This window comes from Budorcas taxicolor, chromosome 9 (genome assembly GCF_023091745.1).
Source record: "Budorcas taxicolor isolate Tak-1 chromosome 9, Takin1.1, whole genome shotgun sequence".
NCBI lineage: Eukaryota > Metazoa > Chordata > Mammalia > Artiodactyla > Bovidae > Budorcas > Budorcas taxicolor.
This window is the reverse complement of record NC_068918.1, coordinates 6,898,737-6,914,067: the sequence shown is the minus strand read 5'-3', so window position 1 is coordinate 6,914,067 and position 15,331 is coordinate 6,898,737. Positions and strand designations below refer to the sequence as shown.

At 34.8% G+C, this 15,331-nt stretch overlaps 1 protein-coding gene across 1 annotated transcript in view; it reads right to left on the bottom strand.

Annotated features, from left to right (window-relative positions):
- Positions 1-1,845: 1,845 nt before the first annotated feature.
- The window catches only part of SENP6 (SUMO specific peptidase 6), a 127,021-nt gene continuing 113,535 nt past the window's right edge, over positions 1,846-15,331 (bottom strand). The window contains exons 19-24 of the mRNA XM_052645712.1: positions 12,494-12,924; positions 7,233-7,336; positions 6,903-6,991; positions 5,661-5,729; positions 5,408-5,558; positions 1,846-2,248 (exon numbers count right to left, since the gene is read on the bottom strand). Coding sequence (XP_052501672.1) covers positions 2,039-2,248; positions 5,408-5,558; positions 5,661-5,729; positions 6,903-6,991; positions 7,233-7,336; positions 12,494-12,924 — 1,054 coding nt within the window. The 3' untranslated portion in view covers positions 1,846-2,038. The remainder of the gene's footprint in view (positions 2,249-5,407; positions 5,559-5,660; positions 5,730-6,902; positions 6,992-7,232; positions 7,337-12,493; positions 12,925-15,331) is intronic.

Here is a 15,331-nt window from a genome sequence, read left to right as displayed (position 1 = left end):
CTACATGTAGAAGTACCAGAGTACACAATTAGCAAGTAAATGTGCATACACACCGAAGATTCTCAACTCTAATTTTGGAGCTCAACCTGGCAGTCTCCAAAGATTTATCTCCAAAGCAAAGTCATTAGCATAACTTTTAAATATAGCATTTTATACAGGGTGGGAGAAATATGATCAAACAGCTGGATACTCTGCCTCTAGAAAGTTGACAGACATATCTGTATTTCTCATGTCAAAACATGATGGACTGAACTGGCCCAAAGGACAGGTTGTTTTTTTATCTTTTTAAAAATTAAGAGTGTAAAATGTAGCCATTAGAAACTGAAACAAAACCAAGCATTTTAGAATAGTTCTTTCAGTACCTTAAATTCTAACACAGTATAGTGAAAAAAATATGCCAGTTTTGCGTACTGCCATCAGGTTTTTAAAAAAATTTCTTTCTTGGTCCATATTCAGTAAATAATAAACTTCTCTTTTCATATCTGAGCTAAAAGAGTTCTAGGGTATTCCTTAAAAAGTAATAATATAATCACAAATAAAAATGTTAAGATAGTTCAAAGTTAACAAGTTCATAATCAATACCAATAATGGTGATGTTCCTGAAACTTAACATTTTAATTTTTCCTTTAATGAGTGTATATAAAGCAGATTTTTTCTTTTTTTTTAGGTGGTTGTTAACAACACCCAAATCCACCCCAAACACACCCAAGGACTTTGTTAAATTCAATAAAGTAACCTAAAATGTGGGTTGCAATGCCAGAAATGGCCAGATTAAAAATAAAGTAACTGCTGATTAAAAATGGTCTTTCTTTTATTCTCAACTATGTTTGTTATATGTGCTTTTTAAATTATTTAACAAAAAAAACGACTTTTCAAATATATAATTTCAAGTCTCAATTTGAAAGAATGTGTAACATTTCATCTGAAAATAATAGTTTCAGCAGATATATGCAAGATTCCTATATGAACTGTAAACGTGTCAACACCACCACATTTTAGTGTTTTCAAAGGGGAATTCAAGATAGACTATTATTTTCTGCAGTATGCAACTGATTAAAGATAGTACTTTTGCATGTAAAAATAATTTTCACTAAAAAACTCAGGTGCAAAAAGTCTGGTACTTTGTATATCAAAATAACAAGAACAAAATGAGCAATGAAAAAATAGCAAAAGTCATTACAAAAAATAGTAAATTCCTATTTAAATTTCTGTGTTCACAGGTTAAAAATGTTTATTAATTAACTATATCACACAGATTGTAGATACTTTAATATAGGAAGGTAACATGGGATATTTGAAATTCAAGCTGTACTTACCAAAATAGTTTTAACCTGAGTTTTTGATATCTTCAGAAAGGTACTTCACAATAACATATGATATAGTTATTATGTAGTAGTATAATTCAAAGTTATTTTTCTTTGACTTGCTTTTCCTTAAATAATTGAGTAAAGTTATAAATATTTATTATACTTTTGGGGCCAAGTTCTCCAAACACAAGGAAGTATCTGGGTTAAAAAAACCTGTTATTTTTTCCTGCTATACAAGCATATGAAGATGTCTTTCTTGTTCAAAATGCCTTCAATTTAATCTTATTTTTACATTTTATTTTAAAACAAATGCAAAAGTGAAAAGATCATCATAGATACTCGAATATTCCCATGAAAAATATCACACCCACTGAAGAATTTAATTTCACTAAAGAATATCAAATTAATCATTTCCTCCTATAAATATTCTTTTTATTTATTTATTTGTGTTTAGAAGTTGCAGTTTTAAGTACTATTAACAGAAAATACATAACAAAAGCTTCCTAAAGTGAAAAAAATAATTATAAATGCTGGAAAAATTGGCCTCATTAACATATTTACAGACTTTTACTTAATACATACTCCATTGGAAATTAATTATATGACATTTATACAATCATTAACATTTCCAAATCACTCTGAGTAGTGAGCATTTCAGTTCTTTACTGTCTATACCCAAAGTTTAAAGTCACTCAGTTTCTGAAGGCAATACCCACAAGCATCAGAAATGGTCAATCTGAGATGCTATTGATATATTGTTCTGCTCCTTCACCTAAAGACGTTTCTGTTGAGTAAGTGTCCTTATGCTTCTTTTTCTCTTTGCTCTGATCTTCCTGTAGCTTCAGAATTATGTTTCGGATTTCTTCTCTTTTTGTTCTCATTCTTGGGGGAGGAAACCAGTTTGCCAGATTCATAGGTAATTCAAAATTGAGAATTGGATTCTGAGAATAAAAATATTAAATGCACATCAGAAAATTATAATATTTTAGTTTCAATGACAAAAGCATTCCAGAGTAGAAATGAAAAAAAATCAGTAACATTCCAGGCATTTTGCTAGGCACTGGAGATGTAAGACAATTTCTACTTACAGATCAAGGGTTAGCAAACTACAGCCAGTGGGTCAAATTCCGCCTATTGCCTGTTTTTGTAAATAAAGCCTTATTGGAACATCACCACGGTAACTCATCTACATGCTGTCTACGGATGCTTTTTCTTTCATGCACAACAGCAAAATGGAGAGCAGAGACTGTATGGCCACAGAACCTAAAATATTTATGACGTGGCCCCTTATGAAAAGGACTGCTGGCCCCAGTCTAGACAGATAACTCAACAATTAAAACAATGGATGTGACAGGTACTAAGATAGGAGAAGCAGAGAGTCCTTTGAGAATACATACCTAAGGGCGTAGCACAGTATCAAAAAGTGATGTTTATGCTGAGATCTAAAGAATGAGTAGGAATTAGTCAAATAAGGAATGATGGAAGCAACAGGGAAGAATACTCCAGGGAGGGAAATAGGTATCAATGTCTGGAGGCAAGAAAGAATATGAGAGCCTGAAATGGCATTCAGGTAGATGGTACACAGAACGCTGGAGTGAGAAGGGTAGAAAGAAGGCTAGAAGCTAGGACAGGAGTTAGAGCATGCAGGTCATGCGAAGGATTCCAGTCTTTTAACTCAAGAGCAACAGGAAGCCATTATAAGATTTAAAGCAGAAAAGTAACATGGTTAAGTTTGGGTTTTGAGAAAACAACTGTGAAAAAAACACAGCAAGAGGCCCAGCAAGCTACATGTAAAAGAATGAAATGAGAACACTAACATCATACCCAAAAATAAACTCAAAATGGTTTAAAGAACAAAATGTAAAAAAAAAAAAAAGAACAAAATGTAAGGGCAAAAACTATAAAACTCTTAAGAGGAAAACATAGGCACCGTGCTCTTTGACATAAATCAAAGCAAGATCCCCTTTGACCCACCTCCCAGAGTAATGGAAATAAAAACAAACAAATGGGACTTAATTAAACTTAAAAGCATTTGCAAAGCAAAGGAAATTATAAACAAAATGAAAAGACAGCCCTCAGAATGAGAGAAAACTGCAAACTGACAAAAGATTAACCTCCAAAATATACAAGCAACTCATGCATTTCAGTATCAGAAAAACAAACAACCTAATCAAAAACTGGGCAGAAGACCTACACAGACATTTCTCCAAAGAAGACAGATAGATGGCCAACACACAGGAAAAGATGCTCAACGTCACTCACTATTTGGGAAACGCAGATTAAAACTAAAATGAGACATCACCTCACACCAGTCAGAATGGCCATCACCAAAACATCTAGAAACAGTGAATGCTGGAGAGGATGTAGAGAAACGGGAGCCCTCGTGCACTGTTGGTGGGAACGTAAACTGATACAACCACTATGGAGAACAGTATGGAGATTTCTTAAAAAAACGAGGAGTAAAACGACCACATGACCCAGCAATCCCACTACTGGGCATATTCCCTGAGAAAACCATAGTTCAAAAGGACACATGTACCGCAATCTTCACTGTAGCACTATTTACAACAGCCAGGACATGGAAGCAGCCTAGATGTCCATCGAGAGATGAATGGATAAACAAGTTGTGGTACATATACACAATGGAATATTCGCCATAAAAAGCAGTAAATTTTAGTCAGTTGAACTGAGGTGGATGAACCTAGAGCTTATCATACAGAGTGAAGGAAGGCAGAAGAAGAAAAACAAATACCGTATATCCAACGCATATATATGGGATCTGATGAATCTGTCTGCAGGGAAGACTAGAAACGCAGACGTAGAGAATGGACTTGGGGACACAGCAGGGGAAGGACAGGGCGAGACGAACGGAGCAAGTGGCACTGATGTATACACTACCGTGTACCAAACAGATGGCTAGTGGGAGGCTGCTGCACAACACAGGGAGCTGGACTGTCTAAAGCAATTATCCTCCAATTAAAAATGAATACATTAAGAAAAAATTTAAGACAGTATACTAAACGCATATATATGGAATTTAGAAAGATGGTAATGATGACCCTGTATGCAAGACAGCAAAAGAGACACAGATATATAGAACAGTCTTTTGGACTCTGTGGGAAAAGGCGAGAGTGGGATGATTTGGGAGAATGGCATTGAAACATGTAAATTATCATATGTGAAATGAATCGCCAGTCCAGGTTCGATGCATGAGGCAGGGTGCTTTGGGGCTGGTGCACTGGGTTGACCCAGAGGGATGGGATGGGGAGGAAGGTGGGAGGGAGGTTCAGGATGGAGGACACATGTACACCCATGGCGGATTCATGTCAATGTATGGCAAAGCCACTACCATACTGTAATTAGCCTCCAATTAAAAGAAATAAATTAAAAAAAAAAAAAGGAGGCTTAGTCAGAGGTTGGTACAGCACTGTGGAATAGTGATGCTAGTGAACTGAACTGAGAAAGTGGTCGCAGGGTTAAAGAACTCAGCATGTGTGACACTGAGTGATAGAATTCACAGAACTTATGGCGCAATGGCTGGTGGATAAAGAAGAAGAAGAAGAGGAAGTCAAGATAAACTGTAAAGAATATCCAAGACAAGTATCCACGGTAAAGTCAAATGAAGAGTGTTACGAGGAAGGAATGCTCGGCAGTGTCAGTGGTGCCGGGAGGTCAGGAACAATTCCTGTGTAAGGGGGAGGGTCAAGCCAGATTACACAGATTTGAGAAGCAAGTAGGATTTGTGGAAATGAAGACAATGAATATAAATATGTACCCAGAAATACATTTGTGAAGGGGAGAAAAGAAGGTAAAGAGATAGGGTTTGAATCATGGCAGAGATTTCTTGAAGGCCAAAAGAGCCAGTGGAGAAGAAGAGTTGGTCAGTGATAGAAGTGACTGGATTCGCATTACATGGAGTTCAGTCTTGTTTAAACCTTAAATATTCTCCGATTTATGAGTTTTTGCTCCCTGGAATAATTTTTGAAACAGCAGTTTTCAGTCTCTCCAAAATATTTGATTATTCTGTCTTTTACACTAATGTAAGATCAAAAATACCATTTCAGTATTTATTAAGTCAGATCCAACCAACTGAAACTCACCTCGAAAAAGCTCTCCACATACTGCAATACATATACGCCACAGTCACTGAAGTTGTTTTGCTGTGGTACTTTTGGATTAGAGCCTTTCATAACATCTTTGGAAAAACTTCTTTTGCTTCCTTTTTTAACTTCCCATTCCACCTCTAAATACCTGCAATGATAGGTATATAGTAAGAACACATACATACAAATAAATATACATACTTCCTCATCCTCAACAGAATACAAAATACAGGTAGACTTTTGAACTTACTCTCTTAGAATTTTGACAACATTTGACCGAGAAGGGCCTCTGAGTGAGTCCATCAGTAAGATACAAGGTCTGAAATAAAATGACCAAAAATTAACATTTTATTAATGTTTAAAAGGCACAGAAAGATGTACATTAACAATAAAATGGAGGAGGGGATAAACCTTTTAGGCAAAAACACCCTAATAATACTTCACTACCCATGATTATATTAAATACTGAATTATACAGTAATAATTTGGCCATACCTAAGTTATGAATATATTTCACCAAAGTTCCATAGCTAGTTCCTAAAAATACTTCAAAATTTAGTACAAAATCAAAACAATTCTGAAAATTTGAACATTCCTTGTTCAGAAGAAAGATAATCCCATTTTAAAAATCTACTGATATTTTAAATAACTAAACAGGTAATCTTCACATAAAAGAATTAGCTTAGAATCCACTGTTTGGGGCAAGATTCCACTTTAGAACACTTACTATAAAAAAACACTTAACTTTCAAAAGTTTGTTCTTAACCCTAAGTATGTGAGCCAGTTTAATGCAGTACAGAAAGCCCTGAAATGACTGCAGACCTAGGTTCTCCCTGGCTAACATTTTATGGGGTTTGGAGAAAATATTTTAACTGCTCTGCGTCTCTATGTTTTCCTTTATACCGACGTTTGCTTTTCAAATGCTGTTCCTAGAATTTCAGATGAGGTTTCCTACAAAAAGTCAAGAAGAGATTAAGTCTAGAAATAGGTACTTCATCCCTGAAGTCAGGAGACCCTGGAGAGATCTCAGAACATGTACTTCTGAGAACCAAAACAGACTCACTCTCAATGTGAGGTTCCCTGCAACACGCCTTTTAGGACTGTCCTGAGTCACTCCACAGCCTTCACACAGTGGCTATGGAGCTAGTGTAAACTCCAGTCCCCATGTTACCGACCTGAATCTGAATGAAAATTCTTTGTCCTTTCCTGCTTCAAATCACTACATATCCAAAAGGAATAGTGGCTTTCTATGTATGCACTTGCACAGAGATGGAAAGTGGGCAGTTGGAGAACTGAAATGATTTCCATTCTCCCCAACTCAATCTTGACATTAGTAGGCATGACCCAGGTTTTCCTCACTGATTCTGAAATCCTTGGTGATTTTTGCTTAAGTACTTGTTTCAATTAAAACAGTATGGTTACTATTTTATTCTAAGAGAATATGTGAATAAAAGTCACCAGGTGGTTTACAAGATGTATAGTCAACGCTTACTGTTTACAGAGAGTAGGCTTTAAATGCCACTGTCCTATTTCTGAACTGCAGTTGTCGTCAGCAAGGAGTCCATCATCACTGCTATCATCCTATAAAAGACAGTCTACAGTTAGTACTGAAACTACAAAATCTAAGTAACTAATAACGAAATAGCACTACTGAGGATAAAAACCCTTGTGGCAAATAGGTAAAAAATATATCTCTAATTAGGTGATCAGACTTTAGAAAATGTTCTATGTCACTCAATCCCGAGGGAACTGCAAAGGAATCCAAAGAAAAACTTTTAATGACATAAAATACTCGAACTCCTTGCTAAGCATTACGTTTCACCTGGTTATCCTGATCTTCTGAGAAGTCAATGAGTTCATCTTCAAGCATTTTACTACCTTCAGCTGATTCATCACTGTAGTTTAGTCTTATTTTGCTTAAACCATCTGTATCAATAAGAAATATTACACAATTCTTAAAAAGAATATGCACATAACTTAATAGTATATGATCTTAAAATTAATGCTAGCAATTATATAGTAATTACAAATATAAAATTTGTCTTAGCATGTAATATCACAAATACAAAATAAGTTACTTTTTAAAAAACCTGGATTTTCATACTATTTACAGAGCTGTTTCTACTACTCAGACTCTAAAATTCATTAAACATTAAAAACTAGGTATCAATTGTATTATTAAAATTTATATATATTTAAATACATGTCTATAAATAAAGGTTTTGTGCTAGGTATGCTAGATATCTTTAATAACAGAAGCTACAATGGTTTGAAAATAATTGTTCAATAACAGGAATACTCAGCAAATATAGAACCTAAAATGAAATACTGTGTACATGTGAGAAATTAAAATTGTGAAAATACAGAAAATTGTACAAATTAAAAAACATGATTAAAACATAGTAAGATGGGCCTGCTTTTGCACAAATAATTTTTTAAAAATACAAAAATGAAAATAATGATAATATTAGTAGTTATGGGTAAGCTCTTCAACTTGGCGCACTTTTCCTTCATGTTTGGTTATATTCATAAGATTGTCAGTAAAATAAAACAACACAAGCCCATGTAGATGCTGGTAGTATGAAAATAAATGACTCACAGAAATATCTGAAATGAATTATTTTAAAAGTCTCTTTTAAGAATCCAAATCCTTAAAAATCAATGATTAAGCTTAAAGAAAGAGAAGACTTACAAAAAATAATGAAAACTGAGTCAGGAACTTTGATGGAAATATACAAATATTGTTTACTATAGAGCATACCATTTCCAAGTTTTTTAAAAGCATGACTTCAAGGTATTTTAGACAGGATTTAACTTATTTTAGTAGAAGTTATTAAAAGAGCATTAAGAATGCTAATATTATTAAGCAAGACAAGATGGGAAGATAGCAGGATAAAAGTGCTCCTGAAAAGATATATTTAACATATATTAAGTTTAAATGTTGTGCTAAAAAATACTACTTAAAATAATAAAGCCCTATGATTAATCCTTTTATTATGCAAAGAATAACCTTTACAATTTATCTTTTTAAAAATTTGTATTTTAATGTTTTGAAGCTAAAATACCTATATTTAAGTAAAATCTGTCTAAATCCTTAGGTAATTCAGAATTAGTAATTACAATCAAGTTGTTTTAGAATCAAAATATTCCTAACTATACCTTTTACCCAGAAATTGTGTCATATAAACATGAATTTATACAAATGAAAACACACGTGCCTTGTAAAAAGGAAAGAAAAGTAAATAGTGTAGTCAATTGCTTCAGTTACTTCGTTCAGTAAACAAATGCTCTAGTATAAATTGAGTGGCAGTAACTCAATCAGCTATTCTCACAACCAGTCCCAGTTCCTGAGGTTCTCACATAGTGAGATCATCTGAAGATGCCGAACCAAGTGCGATTCTAGAATTTAAACATATTTTTCATGTACTGATACCATACATCACAAGACAACTATTTCAAATGGTGCCCAACTGAAAAAGCAGCAAATCAAAGTAATAATAACACACATTATTACTTTCCTACAGTTGATCTTAAAAACCTAATCCCTGTGTCAAGATACAATTCTATTTATTTGCTGTAGCATGTCAACGTACATCGAAGTCACTTGTGACTATATGTGTTCAGTGGTTAAATTATGTTTAAACGACCTAAAATGCTTCATTTAAGCCCTGTCAACTATCAAACCAAACAGAAATAGATCAATAAGATACAGATCATAATCACAAAAAATTTTCACAAGCTCTACTCTTCTTAAACTTTGATGGCATGATTTTATATAGCATAGACTGCTTAAACCATCCTCTCTGAGGCTATTCAATGTTCTTTTGGGTGAGTGAGCCCTTGAAGACATCTGATGAAAAATGAGACTTCATTCCTTAAAAAAAAATACAGACCCATTCTAGAGAACTGTGGGACACTATCATCACTGGATTAAGATAAACATTAAAAAAGGATAGAAAAACACCAGTGTATCACACATAATAATGTTAAATTAATTACCTTCAAGGATAATTGATATAGTTACACACATACTAAAAAAAAAAAAAAAAAAACCAAAGCACAAACTATAATTTTTCAAAGAAGAATAAACAGATACTGAAAGGGCAAACTAAAGGATTCACTGGGACATATACTCAAATTTAACCAATTACTTCTCAAGTAGAACACTAACTTGTAGGAAAGGGCCACTAGGAATTTCTGGGGTTTGTGTAGATGAAGGAAGCCCTAAGGCTTTGTCTCATTGCTCTAAGTCATGCATTTTAATTCATTTTTTAACTTGAATTCATATTAAACTATATGAAATTATTGATCGAAAAGGAACTTAAAAAATGTTCTCTAGAGATATAATTCACATACCATACAATTCACCCCCGTAAAGTGTACAATTAAGTGGTTTTTGTATATTTACACATTCTGTGTGCAACCATCACGAGTCAATTTTAAAACATTTTCAAAATGTTTCAAATCTCAAAACAAACAAGCAAAAATAAACCTCTAAACTCTTTACTATCACTCCCTTTTCCCCATATTCCTCTTCAATCCCCAAGCACCCTTAAGCAACCATCAGTCTACTCTTATAGGCTGTTTGGGAGATTTAATACAAATAGAATCACATTAATATGTGGTCTTCTGTGACTACTTCAACTTAACATGTTCTCAGTTTCATCCATGTTGTAACATGTATCACTACTTCATTTCTTTTTATGCCCTAATAATATTCCATTAAATAGATATATCATGTTTTCATTATCCATCTATCAGTTGATGAACATCTGGGTTGTTTTTACCTTTCGGCTGTTGTGAATAATGCTGCTATAATTGTTCATGCCCAAGTTTTTGTGTGGACATATGTTTTTATTTCTCTCGGGTATTTATCTAGGAGTGGAACTGCTGGATCATATTATAACTTTATGTCTAACATCTTAAGAAACTGTCAAACTGTTTTCCAAAGCAAGCTGTAGCATTTTACCTTCCTACATTAATAATATATGAAGTTTTCAGTTTCCCCACATTCTCGTCAACACCTGTTGGCATCTGACTTTCTAATTCTAGCCATGCTCTACAAAAAGGCTTGCTGCTGCTGCTGCTAAGTCGCTTCAGTCGTGTCCGACTCTGTGCGACCCCACAGATGGCAGCCCACCAGGCTCCGCCGTCCCTGGGATTCTCCAGGCAAGAACACTGGAGTGGGTTGCCATTTCCTTCTCCAATACATGAAAGTGAAAAGTGAAAGTGAAGTCGCTCAGTAAGTGTCCGACTCTTCGTGACCCCATGGACTACAGCCTACAAGGCTCCTCCGTCCATGGGATTTTCCAGGCAAGAGTACTGGAGTGGGTTGCCATTGCCTTCTCTGATAAAAAGGCTTAAGCAGCCATTAATCCACTCTATAGGCTTGTGGTTTTGATTTATAGTTCCTTCATGACTAATGATATCCAGCATCTTCTCATTTACTAATTGGCAGGACTTTGTTCAAAGGCACACAAACTGTGCACACTGCCTTGAAGGCTTAATCTTCAGAGTGCCCATCTAAGCAATGCTTTCAGTGTAGCAAAATGGTAATTAATGTAGCTATTCAATGCCTTTTATTGCTTTTTTCTTCTATTCAAGTATTAAAATACTAAAACTGAAAAAAAATTACAGTGACTTGGTGCCTACCTATTTTGCCTTTCTCCATTCCATTTCCTCCCTGATGAAATATATTAGAAAGTGAGCAATAAAAATAAGTACTGTTGGCCCTTGAACAGCACAGGTTTGAATTGCACTGGTCCACTTACACAAGGATTTTTTTTCCACCCAAGAAAGAGGTTAGCACAGTACTGGACAATCCGAGGCTGGCTGAATCCAGGGATGTGAATCTGTGGATGTAGAACTGTGGTATGACATAAATGGCTGATGATAAAGTCAGAGGTGGATTTTGACTGTCAGAGGGTCAGCACCCCTAAATCCCATGCTGTTCAAGGGTCAACTGCATTTATCTGCTTGGTTTTGATGTACTTCTTTGCTTTATCTGCTAAATTCCCCCCTTTTGCCTCTTCTCTTATACCCGCTAAAAGGCACAAAGACCAATATCCATAGGCCTGAAATCAGCTTTATGCAGCTGAGCATGTCAAACAAAAAATATTTTTGAAAGAATGTAGCGACAGCTTTCTGATTTACTAAAATAACAGGCTGGTAGAAGTACCCGAAGTATGCTCAGCATTCACAACTTTTGATAGGTTCTTTCTGAGGTCACATAATTTCTTCTATGTCTTATACTGAGTTTTTTCCTCCAAAGAGAGTGTATTAAATCTATTCATAGTTTATTAAGTTTGCTATCTTATATATATAGCATACTATAGTTCATGAAGTGGACTATTTTACTTTGAGGTTGAAGTGGAAATTCTGCAGTTGACTTGATAAAAAATTTAAGTATTTGAAGAGGTACCTTAGATTTCTAGAATAAGTGCTAGTAATATGGACCTGATTCAAGGAAAGAAACAATTTATTAGAACTGAAGGGAAATAAAAAAGCAGAGGTTGGACCAGTGCCCTTCTTTCCACTGAAAACCATGAAAGAGAGTGAGGAATAGGAACTAACCTTTAATTTGAATGTCAACAACTATTTGGAGGAAAAAGCTTTAATTTTTTGCCTCTTGATCTCAATTTGCCCATCTGTAAATTGAGAAGATCAAACTAATTTGCCTTACAGATCTAAGATTGTGCAACTACTGTTTATGCTGAATAAGTAAATTTCCTACGAAATAAAAACAAGTCCAAGTTCCTACAAATGGAAAATGCAGACCTTGTACTTTAATTTTAAAATTGCACTCTTTGTAAGGATGAGGGGAGGAGACTCACTATCAAAAGGGCACAAGAGAATTGTTTTGAGTAATGGCAAGGTTCTAAATCTCGATTGCTGTAATGATTACATGACTATATATATTTATCAAAGCACACTGAGCTATATTTATGAGTGAATGTTACTGTAAGTAAATTATACAATAAACCTGACTTTAAGAAAAAGTGCACCCTGAAATTTTAATCCTATTTCTAAAAAATCCAACTTATTCTGAATTTTTTGATTCTTTTGAAGCATTTAGTAACATACCTGTATGGTGCATAGAACTTAAATATTCATTCTGTAGGCCATTCTCACTTTCAGTCCTATCAACAAATTTCTGGCATGTGGGTTCTCCTTTATTCGATTCTTCATTTTCACTTGCAGTATGATTTATTTTTTTCAGACTACATTTCACACTGCTTATGCTTCTCCGGTAACGAGGGTCACTTTCTTCCTGTTCATTATTTGAATCAATTACAGCTACGCAATGCTTTCTGTTTAACATCTTCTTAATTACAGGCTTGGCAGCAGAGTTTTGTGAACAACTGTCCATTTCACTGGCTGAAGGAGAAGAAATACAACTGTCCTCTACAGGTGAACTTTTTTGCGTGACTGTATTTTCATGGTAATGAGGATTAGGTTCATACTTTGGTTTTTCCAAACCAGGGAAACAAACAACGGCCAAAAACCAGTGTGCACTGTAAAAAACAAATGAAACTACTGAATATATTACTAGAAAAGTTTATTATATTTGGCAATAAATATTAAAATATTTTTTCTAAAGCTTCTATAAACAAACTTATTAAGAATGTCCAATTTTTTCAATTCTTAATCTACTTGTTTGAAGACTCACTGATTCATTAACAGAGTATAATGTCTATTCAAAAATAACATAATTTTTGTCAGAATTACCTAGCCTGCATTCACTTTTGCAAACAATCCTTTGAACATTTTCTTGCTTTTGGAATGAAAAATTCATCATTTTCCAGGCAATTAAAATGTAAATTACATCACTGCAATTCATCATTCCCATTTACCTTTCCTTTGTTTTATTTATGCCAAGGGTAAAAAGCCAGCAACATTAAAATATCTTCAGCAGTCTAACTAATCAGACTTTGTAAGTTTGAACATTTTCTAAATATTGTACATAGTCGTTTTTTAAAAACTTTTCATCCGTGTTTTTCTTATTAATAAGGTGAGTGAGTGAGTGCTCAGTTGTGTCCGACTCTGCGACCGCATGAACTATACAGTCCATGGAATTCTCCAGGCCAGAATGCCTGAGTGGGTAGCCTTTCCCTTCTTCAGGGGATCTTTCCAACCCAGGGATCGAATCTAGGTCTCCAGGGAAGCCCAAGAATACTGGAGTGGGTAGCCTATCCCTTCTCCAGTGGATCTTCCAGACCCAGGAATCGAACCGGAGTCTCCTGCACTGCAGGCAGATTCTTTGCCAACCAATCTATCAGGGAAGCTTGGTTAATATTAACTAGGTATTATTAAGTATTAATATTAGGTATTAATAAGTACTAATAACACTTATTAGGCTGTATTAATAACGTAAGGATTTCTTAATACTGAAAATATTATTCTTGTCTCATACTCTACTGAAATAAAATACACTAAATTGAAATAATGTATCTAGTGTAATTATCAGTACAGAAGTATCAATACGATTCCAGCTAGAGCTGAATTCAGGTATCATCACAGTTCATGACAGTAGGATATAAGCTATGAGCAAGAAGCTATACAGCTAAAAGTGGCTAATACTCATTAATCTAATTAATTTTATTCAGGGTTTACTATTTGCTAGGCACAGTGTTATGTGAAAGGGTCTTCCCTGGTGGCTCAGACAGTAAACAATCTGCCTGTAATGCAGGAAACCCAGGTTTGATCCCTGGGTTGGGAAGATTCCCTGGAGAAGGGAATGGCAACCCATTCCAATAAACAGGTTAAAGATGTCAGATAATTTATTAGCTGAGCACAATATCTGTCATAGAGTATGGAGTTCAGTAGATATTTGCTGTATGAAAAATGAATGTTGACCCAGACAAAAGTTATTGCATATTCTATTTATGTAAAATATTAAATTTCCCCAAGGTAATACTAAGAGGCACTGTATGTCTCTTCACTAGACACAGTAAGCAGAAAAGTTCACAGAGGCTGCCTTCATCCTCAGTACTGAAAATCCAGATGGAGAAATGCTTCTCTCCTCTTCTTAATTATCAACCCTCAGGACCCTATGGACTTAGGTCAGGCCAGGCTGGGAGAACAGTGCACACGATCTTCCTCCCTTCATCAACTCAAAGACACAGCTGACACTAAGCCACATCTCAACTTCAGAAAGGTTATAAAGTGAAAATATGTGCTTTAAAAATTGATTAAACATGGTAAAACACAGTGATTCTCAACTTACAGGTGAAACCGAAGTCTGTCACAGTTATAAACATTTTTCAGCTATGACAATATGGATGAGCCAGTTTTTCTGTTGCCTTATCTAATAACTTGGGAAAAAAAATCTTCCTTCACCTAGCTGTAAAGAGAAAGCTGAATCGGATACATTTGACCTCACTTTCAACCTCTATGAGCCAGAGTTTTGCTTTTATGATCCCTTTTAATGGCAGATATCTTGACCTTAAGCCATTAGTAGGAGACATGGCTAAAACAGGCAATTCCACTTAGTTTAATTTGATGTTTGGATTAGATCCAAACATCAAATTTGTATTCCTTGTCAATTACAACAATTTTTAACAAATAGCTTATCAACTTTTAGCTTAACCACCACCAGGAAAATTAAAATAAATGACGAATACAGGGCAGCCTATCTAATTAGTTTTATCTCTTTATAAAAACGCCCTCATGATCTGGAAGTTATTCTTCCATCTATAAACAGCACAGTTCTGCAGAACACAACTAATTCACTCGCTACCTTTCACCAAGACAACCAGGATGACACAAAGCACTAAACATAGTGTCCATCCACATCAGATACCATGACTAAGGATGTGCCTCTATTACTAAATTATATATGCCTCAAATTATATTTTTATTTTAAATTTTTATAATTAATTTCTGACAAATGGCTTCCCATGTATATCCCTCCCTTTTACC